The sequence below is a fragment of the Ovis canadensis genome, chromosome 2 (assembly GCF_042477335.2).
Source record: "Ovis canadensis isolate MfBH-ARS-UI-01 breed Bighorn chromosome 2, ARS-UI_OviCan_v2, whole genome shotgun sequence".
NCBI classification, from domain to species: Eukaryota; Metazoa; Chordata; class Mammalia; order Artiodactyla; family Bovidae; genus Ovis; species Ovis canadensis.
In genome coordinates, this window is record NC_091246.1 from 241,310,708 (window position 1) to 241,338,675 (window position 27,968).

The 27,968-nt window shown below is 56.1% G+C and overlaps 1 protein-coding gene across 3 annotated transcripts in view; it reads left to right on the forward strand.

The window, feature by feature from the left end:
• Window positions 1-27,968, forward strand: part of COL16A1 (collagen type XVI alpha 1 chain) — a 55,562-nt gene that overhangs the window by 17,552 nt on the left and 10,042 nt on the right. Inside the window, exons 28-59 of one of the 3 annotated variants that reach the window (XM_069574776.1) lie at window positions 693-728; window positions 851-895; window positions 1,196-1,327; window positions 2,097-2,132; window positions 2,331-2,438; window positions 2,719-2,841; window positions 2,948-3,001; window positions 3,205-3,246; window positions 3,840-3,875; window positions 3,962-4,015; window positions 4,198-4,266; window positions 6,278-6,331; window positions 6,423-6,449; window positions 7,199-7,258; window positions 7,437-7,484; window positions 7,614-7,667; window positions 14,331-14,384; window positions 14,597-14,629; window positions 16,759-16,875; window positions 16,981-17,022; window positions 17,104-17,190; window positions 18,078-18,122; window positions 18,986-19,030; window positions 20,770-20,823; window positions 21,372-21,425; window positions 22,048-22,101; window positions 23,594-23,638; window positions 23,751-23,804; window positions 24,117-24,152; window positions 24,469-24,531; window positions 27,624-27,695; window positions 27,880-27,933. In XM_069574776.1, coding sequence (XP_069430877.1) covers window positions 693-728; window positions 851-895; window positions 1,196-1,327; window positions 2,097-2,132; window positions 2,331-2,438; window positions 2,719-2,841; window positions 2,948-3,001; window positions 3,205-3,246; window positions 3,840-3,875; window positions 3,962-4,015; window positions 4,198-4,266; window positions 6,278-6,331; window positions 6,423-6,449; window positions 7,199-7,258; window positions 7,437-7,484; window positions 7,614-7,667; window positions 14,331-14,384; window positions 14,597-14,629; window positions 16,759-16,875; window positions 16,981-17,022; window positions 17,104-17,190; window positions 18,078-18,122; window positions 18,986-19,030; window positions 20,770-20,823; window positions 21,372-21,425; window positions 22,048-22,101; window positions 23,594-23,638; window positions 23,751-23,804; window positions 24,117-24,152; window positions 24,469-24,531; window positions 27,624-27,695; window positions 27,880-27,933 — 1,887 coding nt within the window. The remainder of the gene's footprint in view (window positions 1-692; window positions 729-850; window positions 896-1,195; window positions 1,328-2,096; window positions 2,133-2,330; window positions 2,439-2,718; window positions 2,842-2,947; window positions 3,002-3,204; window positions 3,247-3,839; window positions 3,876-3,961; window positions 4,016-4,197; window positions 4,267-6,277; window positions 6,332-6,422; window positions 6,450-7,198; window positions 7,259-7,436; window positions 7,485-7,613; window positions 7,668-14,330; window positions 14,385-14,596; window positions 14,630-16,758; window positions 16,876-16,980; window positions 17,023-17,103; window positions 17,191-18,077; window positions 18,123-18,985; window positions 19,031-20,769; window positions 20,824-21,371; window positions 21,426-22,047; window positions 22,102-23,593; window positions 23,639-23,750; window positions 23,805-24,116; window positions 24,153-24,468; window positions 24,532-27,623; window positions 27,696-27,879; window positions 27,934-27,968) is intronic. The other 2 variants (XM_069574777.1, XM_069574778.1) reach the window with 2 other exon arrangements.

Sequence of the window (27,968 nt, forward strand, 5' to 3'; positions counted from 1 at the left end):
GTGCTTTAGCTGTGCCGCCTCCTTCCTTTCTGGAATATGTCAAGAATGTTCCCACCTCTTAGATTTTGTCTTTGTGGCTCCCACTGTCTGGAACGTTTTCCCCCTCTTGCTCCCCCTGCTCTTTCATTGACTGGGCCTTAGTCTCCTCTTTCTGACAACAATTGTTAGAATATAATAATAAACAGTTCTCTGACCATCCTATCTAAAACGGCCTGCCCTGCCTACTTTGTCTCACCACCCTGCTTACTTCCTTCAGAGCACTCCTGGCCATCCAGTTACAATTACTTAAATGTTATTGGTGTCCCCCACAAAGGTGTAAGCTCCACAGACGTTTTTGTCTGTGCTGTTCACTGCTACTGACTGGCACCTTGCCCAATGCACAGCACGTCCAGGTGTCCAGCGAGTGACTGTTGGATAAACGAATTCCTGATCTTTGTGTGCTGGGCCAGGGCTGAGGGTGGGTCTGGGATTCTGCAGCCTGCGCCTGAGGACAGAAACAGGCTGGCCACAGTCTCCCCTGGGGACCTTGGCAGAAATCCCTTCGCTTTCTGGGTCTCAGTTTCCTAGCCAGGAAATGGGAGTGGGGATGGTTAGGGGTCCCCGGGGGCCTCTCTTGTGGCTTGGGGTTTTGGAATGACCTAACACTTGTGTGCCTCCCCATTTTGACGCTGTGTTCTCTGCTTTGCTCTCAGGGTAATTTCGGGGAGGTAGGGCCAGCTGGCAGTCCGGTAAGTGAGCTTTGGATGACAACAGCTCGAGGGAGCAGGACGAAGTGGGAGGTGGACAGACGTTAGGCCCCAGCATGGCCCAGGCAGATGCCGGGCATCACACGTGGCTTCTTATCACACAGGGGCCACCAGGGCCTGCGGGACCCACAGGCATCAAAGGGGAGAAGGTGAGTCCGAAGACCTTCCCCATGCAGTCAGGGCCAGCATCCCAAACACACTCCTCCTGTCCTACTTCAAACCCTCCCAGGCTGCCCACTGCCTGAGGGTAACATCGGATCCCTTACCATGATGTTCAGAACTCCTGAGGCTTGGCCCCACCTCCTTTTTTAATCTGGTTTTCCACAATGTCTCCTGAGAGACCTGTCCCCCCTGCCCAGTCCAGGTACTAGGTCAGGCCCGGCTACATTCCCAGCCCCAGATTCCAAGCCTGGGCTGGGGTCCCCCAACCCTGTATCCGTGCTCGGCAGGGGGAGCCTTGTGAGCCATGCAGAGCCCTGACCGAACATCAGGATGAAGACAGCCATGTGGTAGCCTTGCCGGGGCCCCGCGGAGAGAAGGGGGAGCCCGGGCCTCCAGGTTTCGGTCTGCCAGGAAAACAGGTGAGTTCTGGGGCCTGTGGAGGTGGGATACAGGCAGGGCTGCCTGGGTCTCTAGGCTCCTGGTGCAGTGGAGGGGTAGGTGGGAGCGTGGAGGGGCCAGTGCCTCTGTCCCCAGAGGGAGCGGGCCTGACGGACCTCTGCCCTTCGTCCTGGGACACAGCATGGCTGAGTGTGCAGAAAGACCACCAACCTGGCACCAGACAGACCTGGGTTCAAAGCCCGCCTCTGCCTTTTACGAGCCCTTTGATTTGAGCCAGTTACCTCCCTTCTCTGTGTCTCTGTTTCCTACAAATAGTGTTGCTGTAAAGTCTAGGAACAATGTGTGTGAAGCATTGGTGGCACGCAATAGGCATTCAAGAATGACAATTACGAAAGAAAAGAGTGACGGTTACCACTGGGGCGATTGTTGCTGTTACTGCTTCACTCATAGCAGTGAACGCTACCATAGAGCATATCATGGGCCATTCACAGCCTCATATATATCAACTTGTCTAATCTCACAAGGGCTCTGTGGGATAGAAGGCTGTGCCCTTTTTATCGTCCCCATTTGATAGATAAAGAAACTGAGGCACAGAGAGGTTAAGTAGCTTGCCAGGGTCACCCAGGCAGGAAGTCTGACTCAAGGCTCTTAATCTACACAAATTCACTAGAAGGAGAGCAGAGGTTTTGGTTTGTCTGTGTGTTGTCTTTTCCTCGGATCTAACACACTGCCGGATACGTAAGGGTGTCTAGTATGAGGGAACGGACGCTGGAAATGATTTCTTCTCAGGGCAAGGCCGGAGAGCGTGGACTGAAAGGGCAAAAGGTGAGAGGAAACTCGGTGGGCATGGGTGGGCACCACTTTCTCTCAGATGCCGTCCCCACCTCCTATTCCTGAATTGCACTGTGCCCGCTCTCCACTCCCTGTCCAGCCCCCAACCCCAGTGAAGGGCTCAAGGTCCCAAGAGGCCACCATGCCCTGAGCTGGGTCATCCCTGCCCTCCTTGAATCTTACTCCATACAGGGTGATGCTGGGAATCCTGGAGACCCTGGAACGCCAGGCACCACGGGGCGGCCAGGACTGTCGGGAGAGCCAGGGGTTCGGGGCCCGGTGGGGCCAAAAGGAGAAAAGGTCAGTCAGGCAGGCGGCAGGTTGCCCCACGAGCAGAAGGAGATCAGGCCGAGAGCTAATAAGGGGAAGGACTTTGGGGTCAGGCCATGACCCTCATGAGATGCTGCCGGCACCAGGGGGAGGCGCCCTGGCTCTTTTCCAATATTGATATCCCGGGCTGAGGAGGGGTGGGCGGAGGGGCGGAGCTCCCCGAAGGGCACAGGGACCCCCGTTTCCAGTGCCTCCTCTCTTGGCGGCGGGCCTGGCTCACGGGTTTCTGGCTGTGCCCATCTCTGACCAGGGTGATGGCTGCACCGCCTGCCCCGGCCTGCAGGGGGCGCTGACAGACAGAGCAGGGCTGCCTGGGAAGCCAGGCCCGAAAGGAGATCCTGGGCCAGAAGGAGTGGGCCGGCCTGGTAAACCGGTGAGTTCTGGCTACCTGCCTTCTCGTCCTTCCCTCCCTGGGCTTTCTTTCTCTCCCTCCTGCCCCCTTGTCCTGGTGGGAGCCCTGGCTCACCTGTGTCTTTTAGGGCCAGCCTGGTCTACCAGGAGTTCAAGGACCCCCAGGACTGAAGGGCATACAGGTGTGTGTGAGTGTGGGGGGCCTGGGCTGCAGCCCTGTCGGGGTGGGGAGAAACTGGGGGCAAGTGGGCCTGGAGCGGGGAAGGGAGATCAGCCACTGAGCAGGGGGAGGGGGAGGGGGAGGAGGTTCAGGAGGAGGGGCTGGGGAAGGGGTGAAGGATGAAGACGGAATCTCAAGCTCAAGCTTGTCCTTCTGCCTATTTAGGGAGAGCCCGGCCCTCCAGGAGTGGGAGTCCAGGGGCCCCAGGTGAGCCTCTAGCCTTCCCTTTGCCTGCTTGCCTCCCAGCACTTACTCTCAGTTCAGTTCAGTTGCTCAGTATTGTCCCACTCTTTGCGACCCCATGGACTGCAGCACACCAGGCTTCCCTGTCCATCACCAACTCCCGGAGCCTACTCAGACTCATGTCCCATTAAGTCAACGATGCCATCCAACCATCTCATCCTCTGTCGTCCCCTTCTCCTCCTGCCTTCAATCTTTCCCAGCATCAGGGTCTTTTCAAATGAGTCAGTTCTTTGCATCAGGTGGCCAAAATATTGGAGTTTCAGCTTTAGCATCAGTCCTTCCAATGAACACTTACTTAGCCAACTGCTTACTCCCATCTGCCCCTCCAAACCTCAGCCTCCTCCCCGCCCCCAGAGGCTCCAGGGCACAACCCTGGCCTGCTGTTGCTTCTCTCTGGGACTTTGGTTTGGACCCCCTGCCCCTCTTTGACCCTCCAAGTCTCCTTGTGGAACCCTCCTGAGTTTGGGCTGGCAGATACCCCACCCTAGACCAGGTCTGCCAGTGGGACAGGTTGGCTTGAGCAGCTGTGATCCAGGCTGCCTTTTTCTGACTTGCAGGGGGATCCTGGAGCCCAGGGTTTGCCTGGCATTCAGGTACGTCTGCCTCGGGCCTTGGAGGAGCCTGGCAGGGGAAGGGGCCACCCAGGGATAGAGATAACTAAGTGTGCTTCCATCTGCAGGGGCTTCTGGGCCCTCGGGGACCACCTGGTCCTGCTGGAGAGAAGGGTGCCAAGGTGAGCCTCTGCGTCCTTGGGCTCTTGACTAGTAACGTTTCAGAATGTCCTGGCGGTGGGCACAGGGGACGTGGGAACTGAGGGATACTCATCAGATGGCTGCCCAAGGCCTGGTCTCACCTGCTGGATTGTCGCGAGCTTCAGACTTGGGCCCTGCAAACTTGGTACCCTCTCTTCCACAGGGATCTCCAGGAGTGAAAGGAGCCACTGGGCCTATGGGACCTCCTGGTGCCAGTGTCTCTGGGCCTCCGGTAAGGGCCCCTTCTGTATTCCACACTGGGGATGTTGCTGGGACTAAGGGCATTGCTGCCAGGAAGAGGGCACGGGGCTGACCTTGCCTGTGGGGGATGGGAGGCGAGAGGCCTCAGCTCAGCCCAGGGTGGGAGTAGGAAGACCACACTGTTTGGGGAGAGTCCCTGAAGAATGACAGTATTGACCACCACCAGTTTTTGAGCAGTGACCACGCTGAGGCCCATGCTAAAACAGATTAACTTAATCCTCACAACAGCCCTGTAAGGGAACAGCTATGATTATTCCCATTTCACAGATGAGGACAATGAAAGCCTGAGAGTGAGGAGACAGAGCCAGGACTTGAACCCAGTTCTGTCCGACTCAAAGCCCATATGTTCAGCCCCCCACCCCACTTCAAAACTTGGAGTCATTCTGGATGATCTAAAACAGAGCTGACCAGTAGAACTCTCTGCCCCACCTGAGCTACAGCCACCAGCCCCATGTCGCTCTTGAGTATTCAAAATATAGCTAGTGTGACTGAAGAATGAAATTTTACATTTAATTTAATTATTTTAAATTTAAGTAGCCACATGTGGCTGTTGGCTACCATGCTGGCCAGCACAGCTCCATCTAGACCAGCAACACTTTCCGTCTCATTACCCTCAAGGACCTCCCTTGATTACTGTCCCACCAATGATTCCCATATTCTGAAAGATGTATCTATTGAACAAATTGCACGGATTAGGTAATAATAAGTGCATTTCCTCATTTTTATTCATCAAAGACCTATATAACAGCTAGCTTCAGCTCCACATGAACCCACTAGAATTTTTCAAGACGATATAATTCTAGCCTGAATCAAAGAAATGCTACCCTGCAGCCAACTGGTGCTGTGCCAGGTCGTGGGCAAATGTATAATTTTTCTTAAGCTTTTGGTAACGTTGAAAATAGCTCAGTGAACCATATCTTTTCTATCTTTATCGATCCCTAGAGAAAGTCCAGACCCAGTTTGGGAATCACTGATTCTCATGAGGGGGCTACGGCCTTGCCCAAGTCCCCACTGTCGGTCTGGGTCGTCATGGTCCCTGCCTGAGCCGAGGAGCACCCCCTGCCCGGCCCCCGGTAAAGGCATATGTGAAGGTGAAGGAGGCCCTGGTCCTCAGGGAGCTCTGAGTCCCATGTGGGAAGGTGGCCTGTCCGGCAGGAGGCAGCTGTCTGCATGTGCCCTGGCTGGTCTCTCCAGACCAGCTTCCCTCAAGCTGAATCCCAGCCGCAAGGCTCCACAGTCCCTAGCTGAGTGATCTTCAGCACATGACAGCCTCTCGGAGCCTTTAATTCCCTTTAATAAGAGCCCAAATCCCTATCTCCTCCTTAAGTCAACTGAGAGAACTTTTATGACGGAGAGACTGTGTCTCAGGCACCGAAGAGAGAGAGGATAGAGCAGGGACCTTGGGATAGAGCGCAGACCGGGGTGCAGCCGTCCTGTTGGGCCTATTAGAAAATCTCATTAAGCCTTAGTTTCCTCCCCTGTGGGCTTCCCTTGTGGCTCAGCTCTTAAAGAATTCACCTGCAATGTGGGAAACCTGGGCTTGACCCATGGGTTGGAAAGATCCCCTGGAGAAGGGAAAGGCTACCCACTCCAGTATTCTGGCCTGGAGAATTCCATGGACTGTACAGTCCATGGGGTCGCAAAGAGTTGGACACGACTGAGTGACTTTCACTTCCTCTCCTGGAAGTGGAACAATACCATCCTACAGGGCTAGGAGCAGGGGGGTTCCGTCCACTGCCCTCTGACAGGCACTTGGCCCAGTGTCTGACACCCAGAAAGTGCTCGAGAAATGCCAGTCTTCCTCCTTCCTCCTCTCCTTGTCTCGTGGGCCTCAGTCTCCTCCTCTGGACATGGTCACTGAGATGTGGGTTCCAGGGAGCCTGGTGCTGCTTCCATTTGTCCCGTCACCCTCCCCTCCAAGCAGCCCAGCTGGCTGGCTGTTGTTCAGCCCCGCCCACTGACCTTGGGCTCTCTCCCTGCAGGGCCCTGATGGGCACCAAGGACAGACTGGACTTCCAGGAGCCAGAGGGATGCCGGTGAGTGCTGTGTCTCAGGGCAGCAGGAAGCCACCGCTGGCCTTGATTCTGCACCGCTATCTCCTCACCCACCTGTGTTTCTTCCCTGCAGGGTGAGAAGGGATCACAGGGAGAGAAGGTAAGTGCCAGGGACCTGTGACCAGTACCTCCAGGGAAATTAGCAGCCCCTAGAACCCTGCCACTCGGGGGATTCTCTGCACTTGGTCGTGACCCTGGACTGGAGGATGAGTGCTGAGGAGTCATCCTGGTCTTCTTGCCACCCACCAGCTCCCTGGTTCCAGGTTGCAGGGGGCCCCAAACACTTCCCACCTCACCTGGTTGCCAGCCCACGGCTCAACCAGGTTCCTAGGAGACCCAGAGAGCTCCAGGTCTCCCTACAGTGGGCAGCTGCATTTTCAGATGAGTGCCGAGTCACAGACAGGGGAAGGAACTGGGTTCAAAAGAACTAGTGAGAGGACAGGGATGTGAGGGACCAGGAGAGAAGGGCATGGAAGGTGGGCTGGGCCAAGGGGAATGAGCCCAAAAACCTGTGCAGTTGCAGATGGTGATGAAGCTGAAAAGGCAGTAATGGGAAGAGCTGTTGTTTGCTGAGTGCTTGGCACGTGGCAGGAACTCTGTATACATTCATCCAGTCCATCCTCATGACAGTCTATGCAGTGGGCATTATTATCCCCATTGTACAGATGAAGAGACTGAGGTTCAGAGAGGTTGAACAGATTACTCAAGGGCATAGTCATAAGAGGCAGATCCTGGATTTAAACCCTGCCCTCTCCATCTCTGGAGCCCGCCCTGCCTCCCAGCTGTCAGTTTCCAGAGGGTACTCCATCCTTGTCCCTCTGCCACTGACAAAGGCTCTTCTCTTTTCAGGGCGAGCCGGGGGAGTGCTCCTGCCCCTCCCGAGGGGACCCCATCTTCTCTGGCATGCCGGTAAGTGGTGCCAAGAGCCTTCCCCCCGAACCTGGGGGAGAGGCCTGGCTTTCTGCCCCGTGCCCATGATGCACGGGCCCCCGTGCCCTGGCCAGCTGCCTCCCCACGCAGCCCTGCGCTTGGTGTGGACGTTGCCTATAACCTCTCCCCTTCTTTTGCGACCCCCACTCCCACCCAGGGTGCTCCGGGACTTTGGATGGGCAGCTCCTGGCAGCCGGGCCCGCAGGTGTGTCGCTTGTCTCCTCTGCGTCTCCTCTTGTCCGCCAGCACCCCAAGGCTTGCCCGTCCTCACACCACTGCCCCAGCGATGGGGCAGAACTTTCTTCTGGATCTGATGATTTCTTCTCTCCCTCAGGGTCCTCCGGGTGTTCCTGGACCACCAGGCCCTCCTGGAATGCCTGGGCTGCAGGTAAAGAGGGAGAGTGAAGGGAGGGCAGGGCGACAGGGTGCATGCTGTGTGCTTGACCCCGGGTGTGCCGCTCCCTGGCCCCAACACCTGTACGTGTCATTTCTCACTCCTTGTCTCCTGCTTTCCAGAGTGGTACCCAGGGCCCGCTGGTCCCTGAGGGCAGGCTGTGTGTACTCCCAGCTCCTTTCTGAGGCATGTCCCGTTGAGTGTAGCCCAGGCATCGCACTGACACCCGTGCCAGCTCGGGCCTTGGTCAGCTGGCGGGAACCCAGAATCTAGGTCGACTAACAATCCTTGACACTGGTACAGAGCTCACCGTTTTGGAGCAGCATTGACCATTCACTCATGCAACATATGTTTCTGTGCATCTAGCACTTTCCAGGCACTGCTTTAGGTGCCAGCAATACAGCAGTGGACAGAAAGAGATCTCTGCTCTCTGGGAGCTTGCATTGTAGTAGGAGAGACAGATGATAAGCCAGAGAAAGAAATAAAATATAGTATGTTAGAAAGTGATACGCCCTGATGAGAAAGCTAAAACAGGGAGTGAAGATAGGAAATGGGAGGAGCCCAGGGCAGATATTTGAGAAAAGTGTTGAAAAGAAGGGAATGCCTAAATCAAGACCTAAAGGAAAAAAGAGAAAAATAAAAAGACTCAAAGGAAATGGAGAGTGAGCCTGCAAAAGAGAATATTCGTGACGGACAAAGCAGTAGGTGCAAAGGCCCGGGGGTGGGGACATGCCTGCCATGCCTGGGGAGCAGGAAGGAGGCCACGGAGCAGGGAAGAGGAGCAGGCGGCATCGGGAGAGCCACGTGGCATTGTGATTAGAGTGTGCGTTCTGGAACCAAGCAGCTTTGAATCCCACGTCTGCATGTGTTAGCTTTGTGATGCTGGGTATGTTACTTACCCTCTCTGTGTCTCAGTTCCTTCATCTGTTAAGGGGAAATAATTACCAGACCTACCTCATGGGGCTTTTGTGAGTATTGTTAAACAAGTTTAGTTCAGTTCAGTCGCTCAGTCGTGTCCGACTCTTTGCGACCCCATGAATTGCAGCACACCAGGCCTCCCTGTCCGTCACCATCTCCCGGAGTTTACTCAAACTCACGTCCATCGAGTCGGTGATGCCATCCAGCCATCTCATCCTCTGTCGTCCCCTTCTCCTCCTGCCCCCAATCCCTTCCAGCATGAGGGTCTTTTCCAGTGAGTCAACTCTTCGCATGAGGTGGCCAAAATATTGGAGTTTCAGCCTCAGCATCAGTCCTTCCAATGAACACCCAGGACTGATCTCCTTTAGGATGGACTGGTTGGATCGCCTTGCAGTCCAAGGGACTCTCAAGAGTCTTCTCCAACACCACAGTTCAAAAGCATCAATTCTTTGGTGCTCAGCTTTCTTCACAGTCCAACTCTCACATCCATACATGACCACTGGAAAAACCATAGCCTTCACTAGACGGACCTTTGTTGGCAAAGTAATGTCTCTGCTTTTTAATATGCTATCTAGGTTGGTCATAACTTTTCTTCCAAGGAGTAAGCATCTTTTAATTTCATGGCTGCAATCACCATCTGCAGTGATTTTGGAGCCCAAAAAAATAAAGTCTGACACTGTTTCCACTGTTTCCCCATCTATTTCCCATGAAGTGATGGGACCAGATGCCATGATCTTAGTTTTCTGAAATGTTGAGGTTTAAGCCAACTTTTTCACTCTCCTTTTTCACTTTCATCAGGAGGGTTTTTAGTTCCTCCACTTTCTACCATAAGGGTGGTGTCATCTGCATATCTGAGGTTATTGATATTTCTTCCGGCAATCTTGATCCCAGCTCGTGCTTCTTCCAGCCCAGCGTTTCTCATGATGTAGTCTGCATATAAGTTAAATAAGCAGAGTGACAATATACAGCCTTGATGTACTCCTTTTCCTATTTGGAACCCGTCCATTGTTCCATGTCCAGTTCTAACTGTTGCTTCCTGACCTGCATATAGGTTTCTCAAGAGGCAGGTCAGGTGGTCTGGTATTCCCATCTCTTTCAGAATTTTCCACAGTTTATTGTGATCCACACAGTCAAAGGCTTTGGCATAGTCGATAAAGCAGAATTAGATGTTTTTCTGGAACTCTCTTGCTTTTTCAATGATCCAGCGGATGTTGGCAATTTGATCTCTGGTTCCTCTGCCTTTTCTAAAACCATCTTGAACATCTGGAAGTTCACGGTTCACATATTGCTGAAGCCTGGCTTGGAGAATTTTGAGCAATACTTTGCTAGCGTGTGAGATGCGTGCAATTGTGTGGTAGTTTGAGCATGCTTTGGCATTGCCTTTCTTTGGGATTGGAATGAAAACTGACCTTTTCCAGTCCTGTGGCCACTGCTGAGTTTTCCAAATTTGCTGGCATATTGAGTGCAGCACCCTCACAGCATCACCTTTCAGGATTTGAAACAGCTCAACTGCAATTCCATCATCTCCACTAGCTTTGTTCATAGTGATGCTTTCTAAGGCCCACTTGATTTCACATTCCAGGATGTCTGGCTCTAGGTGAGTGATCACACCATCGTGATTATCTTGGTCTTGAAGATCTTTTTTGTACAGTTCTTCCGTGTATTCTTGCCACCTTTTCTTAATATCTTCTGCTTCTGTTAGGTCCAGACCATTTCTGTCCTTTATCGAGACCATCTTTGCATGACGTGTTCCCCTGGTATCTCTAACTTTCTTGAAGAGATCTCTAGTCTTTCCCATTCTGTTGTTTTCCTCTATTTCTTTGCACTGATCACTGAAGAAGGCTTTCTTATCTCTCCTTGCTATTCTTTGGAACTCTGCATTCAGATGCTTTTCTCCTTTGCTTTTCGCGTCTCTTCTTTTCACAGCTATTTGTAAGGCTTCCTCAGACAGCTCTTTTGCTTTTTTGCATTTCTTTTTCTTGGGGATGGTCTTGATCCCTGTCTCCTGTACAATGTCACGAACCTCCATCTATAGTTCATCAGGCACTCTGTCCATCAGATCTAGTCCCTTAAATCTATTTCTCACTTCCACTGTACAATCATAAGGGATTTGATTTAGGTCATACCTAAATGGTCTAGTGGTTTCTCCTACTTTCTTCAATTTAAGTCTGAATGTGGCAATAAGGGGTTCATGATCTGAGCCACAGTCCACTCCTGGTCTTGTTTTTGCTGACTGTATAGAGCTTCTCCATCTTTGACTGCAAAGAATATGATCAATCTGATTTCAGTGTTGACCATCTGATGAAGTCCATGTGTAGAATCTTTTCTTGTGTTGTTGGAAGAGGGTGTTTGCTATGACCAGTGCATTCTCTTGGCAAAACTCTATTAGCCTTTGCCCTGCTTCATTCTGTACTCCAAGGCCAAATTTGCCTGTTACTCCAGGTATTTCTTGACTTCCTACTTTTGCATTGCAGTCCCCTGTAATGAAAAGGACATCTTTTTGGGGTGTTAGTTCTAAAAGGTCTTGTAGGTCTTCATAGAACCGTTCAACTTCAGCTTCTTCAGCGTTACTGGTTGGGGCACAGACTTGGATTACCATGATATTGAATGGTTTGCCTTGGAAATGAACAAAGATCGTTCTGTTGTTTTTGAGATTGCATCCAAGTACTGCATTTCAGACTCTTATTGACCATGATGGCTACTCTATTTCTTCTGAGGGATTCCTGCCCACAGTAGTAGATATAATGGTCATCTGAGTTAAATTCACCCATTCCAGTCCATTTTAGTTTGCTGATTCCTAGAATGTCGACGTTCACTCTTGCCATCTCCTGTTTGACCACTTCCAATTTGCTTTGATTCATGGACCTAACATTCCAGGTTCCTATGCAATATTGCTCTTTACAGCATCAGACCTTGTTTCTATCACCAGTCCCATCCACAACTGGGTATCATTTTTGCTTTGGCTCCATCCCTTCATTCTTTCTGGAGTTATTTCTCCACTGATCTCCAGTAGCATATTGGGCACCTACTGACCTGGGGAGTTCCTCTTTCAGTATCCTATCCCTTTGCCTTTTCATACTGTTCATGGGGTTCTGAAGGCAAGAATACTGAAGTCGTTTGCCATTCCCTTCTCCACTGGACCACAATCTGTCAGACCTCTCCACCATGACCCATCCGTCTTGGGTGGCCCCACACGGCATGGCTTAGTTTCATTGAGTTAGACAAGGCTGTGGTCCATGTGATCAGATTGGCTAGTTTCAGTGCGTCTGCCCTCTGATGCCCTGTCGCAACACCTACCGTCTTACTTGGGTTTCTCTTACTTTAAACGTGGGGTATCTCTTTATGGCTGCTCCAGCAAAGCACAGCCGCTGCTCCTTACCTTGGACAAGGGGTATCTCCTCACGGCTGTATAGAACCTTGCCTGATATATAGTAAACACACAGAAGACATTAGCCATCATTATGACAACTACTGTTATGATTTTACATCCGTTCTCTTGCATTCATCTGGGCCTTACATCAACTCCAATAGGAGGGCAGCATTATCCCCCAAGTCACAGCTGAACACACTGAGGCTCTGGGAGGTGAAATATCTTGTCTAAAGTCATCGGCTAGGAATTGGCAGCACTGGACTGGGGCTTTCCCGAGCAGGGCACTTTTGTCTGACCTCCACTGCCCTCCAGGGTGGCTCCCCCAGGCTTGCATGCCAGGCCACACTTCCCAGAGACCCTAGGAGGCACAGACAGTGGCTTCTGCAAGTCTGGCTCCCAGTTCTTGAACGAGTGAGTCTCACCTGAAAAAGCAAAGGAGAATCACATGGAAGATTTTTACAAACTACTCGCTCTGCCCTGATGATCTATTATACACCGGCTTCCACCCTGGCCTGAGAATTGGCTCTGGGGACCCCCTTTGCTGATGGGAGCCTCTGTCAAGATTCCAGTTCTCTGTCTCTTCAGAGCCAACTTTGGGTCCCCCACAGGCCAGCCTCACCTTTACCAAGTGTCCAGGCTTCCTGCCACATGGCCAGGAAACAGGAATCAGTCTGCAGGGGGCTTGCGGTTTGCCAGGAGAAGCGTGAGAGTCATTTCAAAGTGACCCATTAACAAGCACACGCTGATGTCATGTGAACCTGGCCAAGACACGCTGGGGGAATGAGGCAGAAAGAATGACTGCCACCAAGTCTGGGCCCAGGCACCAGAGTCCCTGTCTGGCACCAGTGCTGGAGACCCAGCTGAGGATGCTGCCAGTGGGCACCTGCCCCATGCTAGGCCAGGGCAGGTCCCCATGCCTGTGGTCTCCTGCAGTCCTTCCAAGGAAGAGAGAGCCCAGCAGTAACTCTCTTCAGGCACAGGAACAGGCTCAGAGATACACAGCATCCCAACTCCAGTAATGACATCCATTCCTACAGACATTAAGAAATGTGCGGTTCTATAGCTAGTGGACAGTGCGTAGGTAGCTCTTCAGTCTACAGTAGAACCAAGTGGGAGGTGGGGTGCTGGGAGGGCAGGACAAGAAATTCAGTCTCAGACTTGAACGAACACATGGGCAATGAAGAAGGGAGCAGGGGTGACTGATACTTTAGGGGCATGATTAGAATGAATATGGTCAGGTGCTATTCTAAATACTTTACCTTCTTAACTCACTGAGGGCTCGGAATGAGCAGGGCTGGGTGACGGCACGTGGGGTGCAGGAGGGGCCGGGGGAGACTGGCTCTAGGTCCATCTCAGGCCTGGTGGAGCCTGGCCTGAAGTCAGGTGGGCTGCCAGGGAGGATGCCAGGTTCTATTGCTGGGCACTGTGCCTTAAAGGGAGGCCGGCTATCAGAGTAGACCAAGGGAACCCCGTTGGGGGGAGCAGCAGTGCATTCACGCGGCACACAGTTGATGCGTGCCTCCTCCAGGGCACTGGGGATTCAAAACTGAACACACGCCTAGCCTTCATGGAGTATTTAATATGCAAATGTAGGGGAACAGAGTCTGGGTGGCAAACATTTAACATGAGCATCGCAGGTGCCAGGCTCTGTACGAAGCTCCTTATAGCCATGATCTCCTTTACGCCGTCCCGTAAACTACAGAAAAGGAAACGGAGGCAGAGATTTTTTTTCCCCTCCCAAGCAACCTGCCAAAAGCTGTGCAGGTGGTCAGTTAGGATCTGCACCTGGATGGGTCTGACTCCTGGCCTCCACCCTGTGTGTGCATGAGCGTTCTGGGAGATGCTTTTTGAGGAATGATGCTGAAATAGTCGTTAAGAGGGGAGTTGAAGTCAATGGTCCTCAGTCTGTGTCTCGCCTCTGTGCCTTGCTCATCCTGTGACCTTTAGCAAGTTACTTGCCTCCCCGAGTTCTTCGTCTTGTTTTTACGCTGGAGATAACACCCAACACACCGAAACAATTGTGGTGACTAAATGAGAAAATACAGTGAGAAAATATAGGAAAAGTACTTAGGACAGAAAGAAACCATAGTTATTTACTACAGAGAAGACCCTCTGCCCCTAACGTGCAGGGGAAGAACTCTTGGACTGTTTTATTGGGGGCGGGGGGGTGTTGCCCCTCTGGGCCTACCTCAACTACCCCTACAAACCGTCTGGAGACTTTCGAGCTAAGAATAGACATCAGCTTTGTGCCAGCCCAGGCTCTCATCTCTGCAGGATAAAGGGAAGGGGCAGTGATGGTGAGGATGAATCAGAGGGACCTGCAGGCTAAAGAGAGGTGTCCACTCACCCGTGTCTCTTCTTGGCTGCAGGGGGTGCCCGGGCACAACGGTTTGCCAGGACAGCCCGGGCTGACTGCAGAACTGGTAGGTACTGGCCAGATCTCACCACCCACCACCTCCCCTGCTCTTCTCAGGGCTGAATTTGCCATGCCAGCACCCTTAGTCTCAGTGCGGGTCCCTCTTCCCTCTCTCTTCCGAGGCTGGGAGAAGACTGGATCCCACATGGCTTCCCAAGGCTTCACGTGGTGCCCTAAGTCCCCATGCTCCTTCTGAGACCTCGTGTCTGTCTCTTGCAGGGATCCTTGCCCATTGAACAGCACCTCCTGAAGGTAAGAGTGTCAGAGGAAGAGCATGGGAACTGGCAAGGCTTCCCCTAAGGGGATCATCGTAGTCAGCGCTCAGCTGCACGGCGCTGCTCACAGAGCGCTGCAGATGGAGCTGTTTGTGGGGACCAGGCATGCCACACATCTGTATAAGGGGGCCTAACACAGTGCCGGCTCAGAACAGACCCCCCAGTCGGTGTTTGCTGAACGAGTGTTTGAAGGAATCCTGCAAAGGCACCCACATGGCCACGGGTGCTCTTGTCAATTGCACCTGTGAGACCTGCCCGCAGCTGCCGCTGGTGAGGTCACACTGGGGCGGAGCGGGGAGGGGAAAAGTGCCCTCTTCCAGCTGCCTCGCAGGGGCCTGCGAGGGTTATGCGCTACGGTTAAGACTGGGTGAGGGCCTGGAAGAAGCCTCCGCTGTCCCCTGGTCAATTCAGAAAGAATCCAGGAAGGAGCAGGGTTGGAGAGGCAATTCTAGTGGTGCAAGAACCAGGAGCTGGGGCCTGGTGGGAGGGCTGGCCTGAGCCAGGGCTGTCAGCAGCATTAAGTCCACACCCCTGGGCTGTGGTCTGGTCTGACCTCCCACGCTGGGCACCACGGGTGACACAGCCTTTCATTGCTCAATCACCTCTAAAGACCAGATCAGGACTCTTCCTCCTCCAGCTCAGCAGCCCTAGGGGTCCCTCCCAGGCCCTAGCCTCCGGAGCACCCCTGTCCTGGTCACCCCCTTCTAGCACTGGCTGGTAAGTGCTCTGGACCTCCCATGAGTCCAGCGGTTCTGCTCAGAACAGAGCATGGGGTGCTCCACCCTGCTGTGGACAGCAGTCGTTGTCAGAAGCAGCTTGAGGTTGGGCTAACCTGGCGACAGTTATAGGTTGGATCACGGTGAGGCTGTGGCAGCGAACCCCTGCTCTTCCACCCTAGGCCTCTGGCAAGCCGAGGTTCCCCAAGGTCTGCCCCCGGGCAAGTGATGGTATGACTCCAAAGGTAGCATTCTCTGTGTAACATGTCATTTGACAGCTTCGTGATCAAGTGCTCCACGGAGGGCCCCCAACAGGAACCGAGTGTGGTCTGGAGAAGGGGTCCGATGGCGCCCCAGGGGGTGCTGACTCTCACAGGCCCCCACAGCCCAGGGAAAGCCTGAGTCTGTGGACAGAGCGCTCGTTACACCCTCAGATCAAACTCCAATCCAGGGTCCCACTTAACTTATCTAAAGTGAAGTCTCTTTGAGCCTTGGCTTTCTCATCTCCAGAGGTCTTGTAAGATGACCTGCCTCACTGCACTGTCTGGGTTGATCGCGGTCATGTGCAGAGGCTTGTCACCACGCCTGGTGTCATGAGTGCTGAGTCAATGACAGCCATTATCACTGAGCTGCACAGCGAACAGTGGCGATGGAGCGGCAGCTCCTCTAGAGGCCCACGGACGCCCCCCCACCCCACCAGGCTGTGGGTAGACGCCCGGCTCCTGAGTCCTCTGAAACTGTAGTCTAGTTTTCTCTAGTAGGTTTCATTTTGAGGGGGAGCGAGGACTCATAGCCTCCATCAAACTCTCAGAGAGGTCTGTGACCCCAAGAGGTTAAGGCCTCCAGGAAAGAGGAGGACCTTTCTCATCACAGGAAGACTTCAGGCCTGCACACTGGGGAGCCCGTGACAGCTGGGACCTGCCGTCCCATCCCCAAGGCTGCGAAGGGCCAGCAGCTGTTTCCTTGGCTCCCTTGGGCAGAGGAGCTGCTGTGTGGAGCTGGCCTTTTCAGGCTGAATCCTGGTGGCATGTCCTCACAGTGGGCGCAGGTTGCAGGAACAGCCGGGACAGATGGTCCTCCCTCCGGCGGGCCCCTCCGCCTCCTCCCACACGGCTCTCTGCAAAGTGGCATTGGCTTGGCCCCACTCGAGCTTCTTCCTGGAGGAAACTCAAAGCCAGTGTTGGGACCGGGTTCCCCAAGGAGGCAGCCAAGCTGCCGCAGGGATGTGGCTGGGGAGGAAGAGAACGGTGGCTGAGGAGGTCTTGAGTGCGGATGGGGGCCTAGTCTGCAGGGCACCCCGGGCTGGGTTCGGAGCAGGGATTCCCCCCATCCAGCCCATCCTGGCCCTTCTCCGGCTCTGGCCCCACCGCCTTCCCCTTCTCCTCATCAGAGCATCTGCAGGGACTGTATCCAGGGCAAGATGGCCCACGAGGTGGCCCTCCTGGAAAGCGGAGAGAAGGGAGACCAGGGCATCCCCGGCGTGCCAGGCCTCGACAGCTGTGCCCAGGTAGGAGGCAGGGGCGGGGGGTGGGGGGCTCGGGGTGGCCCTGGTGGGGGGCGAGCTCCCCAGCTGACCCCCGACGCTGACTGGGCCTCTGGCTGTCGTCCGCAGTGCTTCATGGAGCGGGAGCGCCCGAGAGCCGAGGAGGCCCGGGTGAGTGGGCCTCCGTCTTCTCCTCGCCTCCTGCCCCGTGTCCCACGGGGCTGCTCACACTCACTGTCCATCCCACTCCAGGGGGACAACCACGAGGGAGACCCGGGCTGTGCAGGGAGCCCTGGGCTGCCGGGTCCTCCGGGACTGCCTGGCCAGAGAGGAGAAGAGGTAAGAGCCTGGGCTGGGCCCCGAGGCGGCTGGTGTCTGCACCTCAATGAGCCTCGGTTCCTGAGGGCAGTCTCATCCTGCCAGTGGTCTCCTTGGACCTTCTGGTGGCTCCTCGTCTCCCCCTGGGAGTCCCTCAGGGGGCACTGAGGCGTCAGGCCACCCCGCACCCCTCACTGCACTGGCTTCATCTGCCCGCCTGGCGCCCGGGGCCTCTGCGCAGTGCTGGGCCCCTGGCCACTCTTCCTCCCTCGGCCTGCAGCTCTTTCTTCTCCAGGGCCCGCGCCCTCACCCCTTCGGGCCCCTCCCTTTTTTTTTTTTTTCCAAAGATCACCTTCTCAGTGAGATATTCCCTGTTGTTCAATCACTAAGTCACGTCTGACTCTTTGCTGGACCATGGCACGCCAGGCTTCCCTGTCCCTCCCCATCTCCCAGAGACCTTCCCTGACCATCCTCTAGAAGGGAGACCCCACACACCCCATATCCCTCGAGCCCCAGGCCCTCTCCCTGCCCCATGCGCCTCGCCCTCTGGCGTCCTGTGTTCCCTTCCCTCGGGAGCACACTACAGGTATCTGCTGAGCACCGCCTGCGTGCCAGCCCCTGTTCTATTCTTTCCTGTCCACCTCTTCCCAGAACGTAACCGCCACAAGGCAGGGATTTTAATGTCCCGATTACTGTTGTGTCTTCAGCACCTGGGTTGGTGCTCAGTACGTAACAGTTGCTCGATAAATGTTAGTTGGATGATTGAACGGACCGAATGAAAGCTTTACCATGCAGCGCTGACAGCAGCTGCCTCTTGACTCTGTGGCAGGCTTGCAGAGGGGGCTGTGGAGAGCCCCGGCGCTGCAAGCTCTGAGCCTCTTCATTTATTTCCGTGGCTTCCTTCGCAGGGTCCACCCGGTATGAGGGGCTCCCCGGGTCCTCCAGGCCCTATTGTGAGTATCCGTGGTCTTCTGGGCTGCTTGAGAGGCTCTCAAAGGAGACGTAAAACCCAGACACCATTCTGCTGCCTTGTCCCAGGAAGCTGGGCAGGACAGAAAGGGGAACGTCTTCTGCCTTTCCCCTCGTCACAGCATCTGCGGGGACTGTGGTCTCCCACCTCCGAATCCCCCAGAGCCGGCCTGCTCCACCATGATCTGCCTGTGGAGGAGGCCTCGGGGCATATCTGTGTTTCCCACTCCCCACCACCCCCCATCCCTGCTATGTTTTGCACGACGGCTCATGGTCTGGATTGCCAGGAAAGCGTGTGGCAACCTGCAGGCAGGGGCCGGAAGCTAAGGTGGAGCCGCCCTCCATGGCTCTGTAGGGCCAGTCTCTAGGACAAGCCTGCAGAGGCCAGCCTAGGAGCGTCTCCCCTGGTGTTGACATGGCAGGGACGTAGAAGTGACTAGGAAAACCTGGAAGAACCGATAATGCTTCCTTTGGAGGAAAAAAAAAAATTGGCCGGTGGGAGCCATCTTAGAACCAGGGAGCCCCGACCTGGGGGCCCGTGGAGGTCAGGTAACAGGCACCATGGGCTTCCACTCTGGCACTGGGGTTCACCTGGACGTGGGAAGATGTGGGCCAGTGGTCTGACTCCGGGGGCTGTTGCGCGTCTCCGCCGTCAGCAGAGCCATTCATTCTTCCTGGAGCCGAGGCGAGGAGCAGGTGGCTTCTGGGCCAAGACTCGGGACGAGTCTCTTTTCTAGCTGCCTTGATAATACCCCCATGACTTCCTTTCCCCGTGAGCCCTCAGCCCCAGATCGTGACCCAGGGTTACTGTGCTTGTGAGATGTGACCTGCCTGTTTCTCCCACCAGGGCCCCCCAGGTTTTCCTGGTGCTGTTGGCTCCCCCGGATTGCCTGTAAGAACCTAGCGCTGCTCGACCTCCCCTCCCCTGCCAGCCAGGTCTCTGTGGCTTTTGCTCGTCTCCCTTCCTGCCGTGCCCTGGCCTCCCTCCTCCTTGTGTGTGTGTGTGTGTGTGTGTGTGTCATCGTCGTCATACCCTGCAGGCTCGGTAGCTAACGACACAGGTTCCCTGAGGTCCCAGCAGCTTGGACAGCCTCCCAGTCTTTGGTTCTCTTTCCATTTTTCCCTTCTCCCTCTTCTGCTTTCTCTCTCTTTCTCTCATCGTCTGTCTTCTCCCCCCTTCCGTTTCCCTTTTTTCTCTCCCACAATCACACATCACTCCCCCCTAAATCCTCCGGAGCTATTTTACCTTCTTATTTTAAGCTGGTGCCTCTAGGGGCCTCTTTATCCCCTCCCTTCTCACTCTGCCTCCTGCTTCTCCCACCTTTGGTGTTGACTGAAGATTTGCTGAAAGTAGTTCTTGGGGCCCTGCCAGGGGCCTGGCACAGAGCCCGGCAGAGATGCCAAAGCTTTAGGGCTTCACACTGCAGGCTGGCACGGGTTCGCTGCCCTGCTGCTTGGCGGGGCTGGTCCAGAGGCGCCCCGGGGGTTTCAAGGCGGCCACGCTTGCAACCTTTCCCATCATCCTAGAGGAAGCTTCCTCCTCTTCCCTTCTTCTTCTTTGGCTCTCGGCTAAGTCTGCTCTGAAGCTGGGCATGTGATGCCAGCAGTAGGGTTTCTGGGTGTCACGGGGCCCTGCCCCTCCTGCCCAGTGTCTTGGCCACCTCCTTCTGCCCGGTGTCGTTAATTGCTCTGCCTTCGTCATCATCACAAGTACGTTTAAGTCATTCTCATCCTCACTGTTGCTCCCTCCTGGGTCATGGAAACTAACCTCCTGTTTTGTCGGACTTCATGTTCCCGGGGTCGGCTCCTCTCCTCCCAGGGCTGGTGATGGTGGCTCAGGGAGCAGGGCCCCTCCTTGTCCCAGCTCCATCTGTCCCCACGTCCTCATCCTGGCCGGACCTTGTCTGTTTCTGCTTGCTTGGGTGGAGGGGCCATCTGTCCGTCTAGCCATCTGTCTTGTGTCGTGGAAAGGTTTGGGCGCCGCGTCTCTGGAAGGCATGAGGGAGAAGGGGCAGACACGGCCCCTTAACGGTGTGCGTTGCATCTATGAAGTCCAGGTTGAGGATGAGGGATGGGGACTCTACTTTGCAACGGGTATCCCCAAAGAGACAGGGACTGCTCTGGAGGGAGCCTTCCTGAGTCCTCCCCCAGCATCCCTAAAGGAAGTTGATTTTTGCCTGGGGTGGGGGGGGGGGCTTGGACAGGTAAGTGTTGGGCATCGGGTAAAACATCTCGGTGGGGAGCACTCTCGGGACACCTCTGCTGACAGTCGCCCCCTGGAGGGAGCACGTGTATTGCCCTCCTAAAGGTGCACCCCAGACACTGGTCACAGTAGGGCCCACCGGTGACCGTCACCCGCCTGGGCGGGGGTATCTCTCTGGTGGCCCGTCGTGGGGGTCCCCGCTCCTGAGAGGCACCCATATGTGGGAATTTATACCTCTGACAGTGTTGCCCTTCTGGGTCCACCCCCTATGGTCACTTTGCTGGGGACACTCTGGGGGCCATCAGCAGCCACCTCCCCCCCCACCTTTGCCTAGAATGGGAACAGAGGGCTGCGGGGCCGTGGGGAGGAGGCAGGGGCTGGGTGGGGACTTCCCTCCCCTGCAGTTTCTCATGATTTTTCTCTCCAAGGGTCTTCAAGGAGAGCGAGGCCTCAGGGGCCTGACGGGAGAGAAGGGGGAGCCGGTAAGAGGGGGTGGCAGGGGGGTGGTGATACATGAAGATCCCTGGGTAGACAGGTTGGGCCCCTGGGACGGCTGTCAAGTAGAAGACGGGAGGTGAAACTCTTTGCCCCTCAGCCCTGATCCCCTCAGCACTGGGATCTTCACAACCCCTCAGGATCCAAGGAAGCCAATCTCCTGGTGCCCTCACTCCTGTTAGGGGCAGACACCCCCATCCCCGGGGGCTTTCTCTCTCCCTCTTCCTGCAGCGTTTAGCCTGCCCCTTCCACTCCCCAGCCCCAGTCCTCATCATCCCCTGCCCGGGGGTCTCCTCCTTCAGCTTGAACCCCCAGGGTCCAGACCTCTGATGGTGGTCTCCACTGAGGGAAGCTGGCCTAAGGGACACGGCCTGAGGTGGTGGCTATTCCGGGGGGTGGACTAGTGGCTGTCCCCGGGGTGGACTGGGCCTGCTGAGGGGCAGCTGCAGGCCGGCTGGCCTTGGCTGCCCTCTTACCCAGGGAAGGTGACAGAAATGTTGAAGGGCTGGCCCATCACGTCTCCCTTTCTTTGCAGGGTCCTCCAGGGCAACCTGGTTACCCAGGCGCCATGGGCCCCCCAGGACTGCCTGTGAGTAAGCAGGCCTAGGTCGGGGGCAGGGTGGGGTGGGGCGGAGGTTGGGGTTGGGGTTGGGGTGAGGGGGGTGTGGGTGCCCAGGGGTGGTGGTCAGAACAGGGCCAGGCTTGAGCAGCCTCAGTGGGCTTCCTCCTTTATAAGCATTTCAGCTAGTGTTTTCTGCCAGGCTGTCCATTCAGAGACCAACCTCCCCTCCCCTCCCCTGGCCATATAAGCCCCCTTGGGAGTGGGACTTGGCCCACCTCTCTGCTTTGGGGGGAGCCCACAGCAGTTGCTATACATCAGGGGCCAGCAGCTCAGAGCACCCGGAGCCTCCCAGACGGGAGAGGACTGAAGGCTGTCTGGTGGGGAGGGGGAGGGAAAGATGGGGAGACCCCAGGGAGGCTGAGTTCGGTAGACATGACTACCCCCCTCCCCTTTCCACCGAATGGTGGTGGGAGACCGGGAGCCGCGCTCCCCGCTCCGAGAGCACCCCACCCCACTGGTTCCCAGCCTCTTCCTAGGAGCCATCTGCACCCAAGTGCCAGTCTGGGTGCCAGCTGCAGTCTCCACCCCTCTCATCGTGCCGCGCCAGGCGGCCGCGGGGCTAATTCCCTCTCTCTTTGCTGCCTGTCAGGGCATCAAGGGGGAGCGAGGCTACGCGGGTTCCCCGGGAGAGAAGGGAGAATCGGTGAGTGTCTGAGTGCTGCTCTCCGGCGCAGGGACGGGAGGAAGGGCTTCAAATGGCTGGTCCCTGTCCGCCCACCTCCTCCTCCTCCGCTGCTGCCGCCTGGAGAGCTTCCCAGCCGCCCCATGAACGCGAGATGTGACCCCTGCTTCCCAACCCCCTGAATCCTCCAGCTGCGTCTCGGCGCTGCCGGCTGGTTGCTGCGGGGGCGGCAGCTGAGGATCGCGCCAGGTTTAGTGGAGATGGCTGGAGGGGCTGCCTGGAAGAGGGGACCTCCTCCCACCCCCTCGCCTACAGGCTGGAGAGCCAGCCCGACATCTGGACCCCGCTGCCTCCAGGCCTGTCTCAGGCCACCCAGAGCCAATGGTGGCGCAGCCAGTGTCCCAGACCCACCCTGAGCTCAGGTCATCAGTGGGAGCCTCCGCAGTGACAGGGCTCACCCGGGGTCCTCATTCACCTAGTTAGTGAATGACGGTGGAGGCTGGACTTGAACCCAACCCTGTTTGTTTCCAGCCTCCCCAAACCTTTGTCTTCCCTTCCCCATCACTCATGCCGCCCACCCACAGCCGTTGGTGAGGCCAGGTAGGATGCCATAAACCCCAGCTGTGCCTTTATTCAATAACACATCTTTCTCCCGGGGCCTTCTAGGTGCCAGGCTCTGTTCTGAAGATGCCTTGATGGATAAAATAGGCAGTTGGGCCCCTGGCCCTCAGGAAACTAAGTCCCAGTGGGACAAGCAGATAACAGATGAATAAACAGATACATATAAATTAGGAGAGATGGGACTGGTGGAAAAAATCAAGCTGGAGCCATGAATAAGATGTGTAGACAGAGGGTTAGGGAGGCCTCTCTAAGGGGGTGGCATTGGAGCTGAGGCTTGAATGGAGCTTCAGGGTCAAGGGTGGGGAAGGACATATGGTTGTCCATGCTGGGGAATCCCAGAGGGAGAAGCCGTGGGTTGGGGCACCCCTGGAACAGATTGGCACCATCGATGGTTTGATAAGGTTTCAAGAGACCTGGAAAGGATAAGGGATGACAGACATTCTAGGTAGAGGGGGCAGTCAGCGGTATGAATGTATAATATTCAGGGAACGGCAGTCTGACCAAGCCAGGCAGAAGATAAGAAAAGGAGAAGGAAGTGAAGCAGGAATCAGAAGTTGGTATCAGATCACAGGATGCCTCAAAACTCAGCGTTCAGTTGGCAGAGGGGAGCCATGGAGGGTGTTGGAGCAAGAGGGGGTTATAATCAGAGCTGTGTTGAAGAAGAGGAGCTGGCTCTTAGAGTGAACTCAGAAGTGGCAGAACTAGTTAAGAGGCTGGTTCAGTAGCTCAGGCAAGGGAAGGGGCGGCCAAACAGACCAGGGAGAGGAGCCCTGCAGCTTGGAAGCGCCTCCGCCACATCCCTGCCTCTGCTCTGCGCCGATCCCCTGCCTCAAGCCCGGATCTCCCCCCTCCCCCAGCCAGAGGGGCTGATTCTGCTCCTTTGTGCCACCAGGGCCCACCAGGATCTGAAGGCCTCCCAGGTCCCCCAGGCCCAGCGGTGAGTGAGGAAGGGGGCAGGGGGCTGTGGACATGAGAGTCCCTGATCCTGCCCTGGAGTCTGGGGACAGGACGGTTGCCAGAGAAGGTTGCATTGTTCTCTGTGGTGACAGGGTCCCCGAGGAGAGCGAGGACCCCAAGGAAGCTCGGGTGAGAAAGGAGACCAGGTGAGTGGTGACAGGGACCTAGCTGGTTGTTCTGACCACTGTGAAGGGCTGGGGGGAGGCAGGGAAGGGGGCCTCTCCCTGGTGGTCACTCTTATGTATGGGAGTGGGGACCAGCTGTAGCCTCCCAGCCTCCACCATCCTTGAGCTGTAACCTCTCACCTCCTGCCCAGAGCCTCGCCTGCTGGCCTTTGGGGGCAGAGTAGAGGACAAGGCCCCATGACTCGAAGCAGCCTCACCGTGTCACTCCACCTGGGCAGCCAGGCTGGAGAGAGACGGTGGTGCAGCACACTGCCCGTTGCTTTCTTCCCCTAGGGATTCCAAGGGCAGCCCGGCTTTCCAGGTCCCCCGGTGAGTGCAGACACAAAGCCAGCTCTGTCGCGGTGCTCCCAGTCTGGCAGGGGCAGGCCTGGTGAGGCCAGGCCGCATGAGGGTGGGCCTGGGGAGGGGAGGGAGGAAGGCCTGGAAGGAGGAACAGCCTGGGTGGTCAGGCCTGATTCCAGGAACAGAGACCTGGAGAGCAAGGCCTCCTGGGTGGGCCTCAGCAGCCCGGAAGTCAAAAAAACACATCACATTAACACAACGCGAAGGACATCCAAGAGGAAGAAGGAAGCGGAGCTCTTTTCCAGCCCTGAGTTCATCCCTGCCTGCTCCTTTGTTGGTTTAGGGTCCCCCTGGATTCCCAGGCAAAGCTGGAGCACCTGGCCCACCCGGCCCCCCAGCGGAGAAGGTGAGCAGGACCCCCAAGTTGGCCACACTCAGAGATCTGAGCCATGCAGCTCCTAGCCCGTCTGCCCCCTCCCACCCCCCCACCCCTAGTATCAGGCCTTCAGAAAGTCAAGGACTGACTCGTTTACAGCAGGGATGGGCAAAGAGACTCGAGAATGGGCCCAGCAACTTCTATAGGGCAACAGAGCTGGACCAGTGGGTCTGCTGGGTCCAGGATGCCTGCTGGCCTCTGTGCCGCCAATCTCTGCACCTCTCCCAGTGGGAGAGGGTGGCTGGGGAAAAGGCAGAGGGGTGTGGTGAGAGGTGGCCCAGTAGAATGTGACAGGGTGGCCCGGGCCAGCTTGCAGCTCCTCCAGGGCAGGGCAAGGAGTTGAGAGAAGCACATCCAAGACTGGGAACCCCCCGCCCAGCAGTGAGAGGAGCTCTGGGCATTTGCCTTCTGGGTCTGACAACAGAAGGAAAGGGGAATGGGGCTCCTGGGGAGCCAGGCTCAGGGTGTCCCCAAGGGCCAAAGAGGGCAGGCATGGCCTGTGACCTGGTGACAAGGGGGGGAAGGAGCAGCAGTCGGGGAGCCCCCGCACCGGCCATCCCTGGGTGTGGCTTTGGGACTAGCTCTGCTTTTGGTTTTGGTCTTTAGGGCTCCCCTCGTAGCTAAGCGGGTAAAGAACCTGCCTGCAATGCAGGAGACCTGGGTTTCATCCCTGGGTCTGGAAGGTCCTCTGGAGAAGGAAATGGCAACCCACTCCAGTATTCTTGCCATGGAGAATCCCACGGACAGAAGAGTCTGGCAGGCTACAGACCATGGGGTTGCAAGAATCGGACACAACTTAGCATCTAAACCACCGCTGCTTTGGTCTGGAGGCTGACGTCCCTGACTCAGCCCGCCCTCTGGGCTTCTCCAGATGTGACAGGCGGGTAGTGTCAGGAGGTGTCAGGAGGCCCGTAATCGTAATGGACCTGTGAGCTTGGGGTGGGAGGATCACGGCCCAGAGGGAGGGCCAGGAGGTCTGTAGCCTCGTGGGGAGCCTCTTTCCTCTGAAAGCGGGAAAGGACTCCTAGAAGGGGCCACCTTGGTCTAGGTTCTCACTGTTCAGGTGAAGAAATGAGGCCTAGAGAATGCTGGAAGGCCCTGGAATGCTGGCAGCATTCCAGGACACACAGCAAGATAGCAAAAGAGCTAAGATTTGTCCCCCGATACCCAGCCCCACACCCTTGCTGCCTCCCCGATCAGCCATGGTTGAGACAGTGGCGGGTGCCACCTCCCTTCACCTGGGTGGCGGCCCCTGCCAGAGTCTTCTGTGCTGGCTCTGTATCCAGGGCTGCCTGCTCTCCTTAGGCCAGTCATTGCTGACTCGCCAACCTCTGGCCAGCGGTTCTCCAGCTTGACTCCCTGCGGGGCCGCCATTTCCTGGGGTTGTGCTGACCCCTCCTGGTAACTGGTGGCATTGCAGTACCACCCGAAGCTCTCTCCCCCTGACCCCTCCCATGGGGTCTCTGGCGGGAGCCCTTCCCCTTGGCGAGCCCCACAACCACTGACTGCTCCAGGGCAGCCAGCCTCTTCCCCCAGGGGAAATGCTGCCACCTCCCCTACTTCGCTGCCTGCCTCGCCCTCCCTTCCCCGATAAACATTCTAATTCACTCGTTCGCTCCCACCTTTTCCCCTGCTCTGAACTGTCAGTGGCGCCCCAGTGCCTGTAGCGGTGTTTTTTGGGCTTTATTTTGTAGTCCCCAAGGCTTTTCCCTCATAGCTCAGTTGACAAAGAATCTGCCTGCAATGCAGGAAGCCTGCGTTCGATTCCTGGGTGGGAAAGATCCCCCGGAGAAGGAAACGGCAGCCCTCTCCAGTATTTTTGCCTGGAGAGTCTCATGGACAGAGGAGCCCCGCAGGCTGCAGTCCATGGGGCGGGGGCCACAAGAATTGGACATGACTTAGCGACTAAACCACCATCACAGGGCTTTTTGCCACACAGAATCTCATGTGAATGCTCAATCTATAAAGCAGACTTGCCCGGCAGTCCAATGGTTAAGACTTCGCCTTCCGACGCAGGGGGTGTGGGTTCGATTCCTGGTGGCAGAGCTAAGATCCTACATGCCTTGGGCCCCCCAAAAAAACACAAAAAAATAAAGCAGAAGCAACATTGTAACAAATTCAATAAAGACTTTAAAAATGGTCCATATTAAAAAATAAATCTTAATAAACAAATATGCAAGTGGAGCTGCTCTGGCTAAGCAAGGGGTAGGGGTCTGGAGTCCCACCCCTGGGTCTCCACTCTGTGCCCCCAGCTCCTCCAGAGTCCTCCAGGAGCCCCCAGACTCTGAGAGGTAGTTTGAAAGCCACTAGTCCATTTGATAAAGTCTAGTATAGGGTTCAGGATCCTCTCCCAGTCTAACTCTTCCAGCCTCCCCCACCCCGCACCATACAGGCTCCCCAGACACCCTGGCTAGACCAGGCATGTCTCCCCCTCCAAACCTCTATCCTTCTCTGAAGTCCCCAGTGGCACATCCTTTCCGCCCTCTCCATCTGCCCAAATCCCAGCCGCCCTTCAGAGCCCAGTGCCTGCGGACTCCTCTGTGACACTTTCCCTGACCGCACCCCCCCATCCCCCACCATACTCCCAGCAGAGTGAGCTGCACTCTGTTCTGAATGCCCAGGGCCCCTGACTCACAGAGCACAGGGACTGTTGCACTGCCCTTGGTTGTTGTGGGTCTGTGACTCTCACTGGACTGTGAGCTCCTTGGGGACAGGAGACACCCTTGTTCCATCTGGGGGACCAGAGGCCCAGCCTGCATTACCGAGCACCTGCCAGGCCAGTCCCCGGTCAGCCCTGGGGAAGGTGCTGGGCTGAGCAGGCTCTGTCCCTTCCTCGTGGAGCAGGGCAGAAAGGGGATGCTCTGCAGATGAAGACAGATCTTCTTGGGCAAGTGGTATGTGGGATATCAGTTAGACCAGAACTGAACTGGGATTTGAAGCCAGCTGTCCTGACTTCCAGTAGCCACCAGCCCCTGTGGCCCAGGGTCCCTTCTCCTGCTGGTGTGTCCAGGGGAGGGAGAGGGACAAGGTCGTGCTGACTTTGTTGGGGGGCTCGTTTCCAGGGCAGTGAAGGGATTCGAGGCCCATCAGGTCTGCCTGGTCCCCCTGGACCACCAGGATCTCCCGGGATTCAGGTAAGTGTGTCATAGCCTGACCGATGGTGTGTGTGTGTGTGTCTGTGTGTGTGTGTGTGTGTGTGTGTTAGGGGTGGGAGTGGGATGAGCGGTGGATGGGGTGGAGAGGGAGGCAGGGCTGGTCAGGCTCCCGCCTCCGAGGGCTGCAGCGCAACATGCAGACGCGCCTTTTCCTCGTGTCCAGGGCCCCGCCGGTCTGGATGGTCTGGATGGGAAGGACGGCAAACCTGGCATGAGGGTGAGACGTGGGCCCAGGAGGGCACCCCCTTCCTT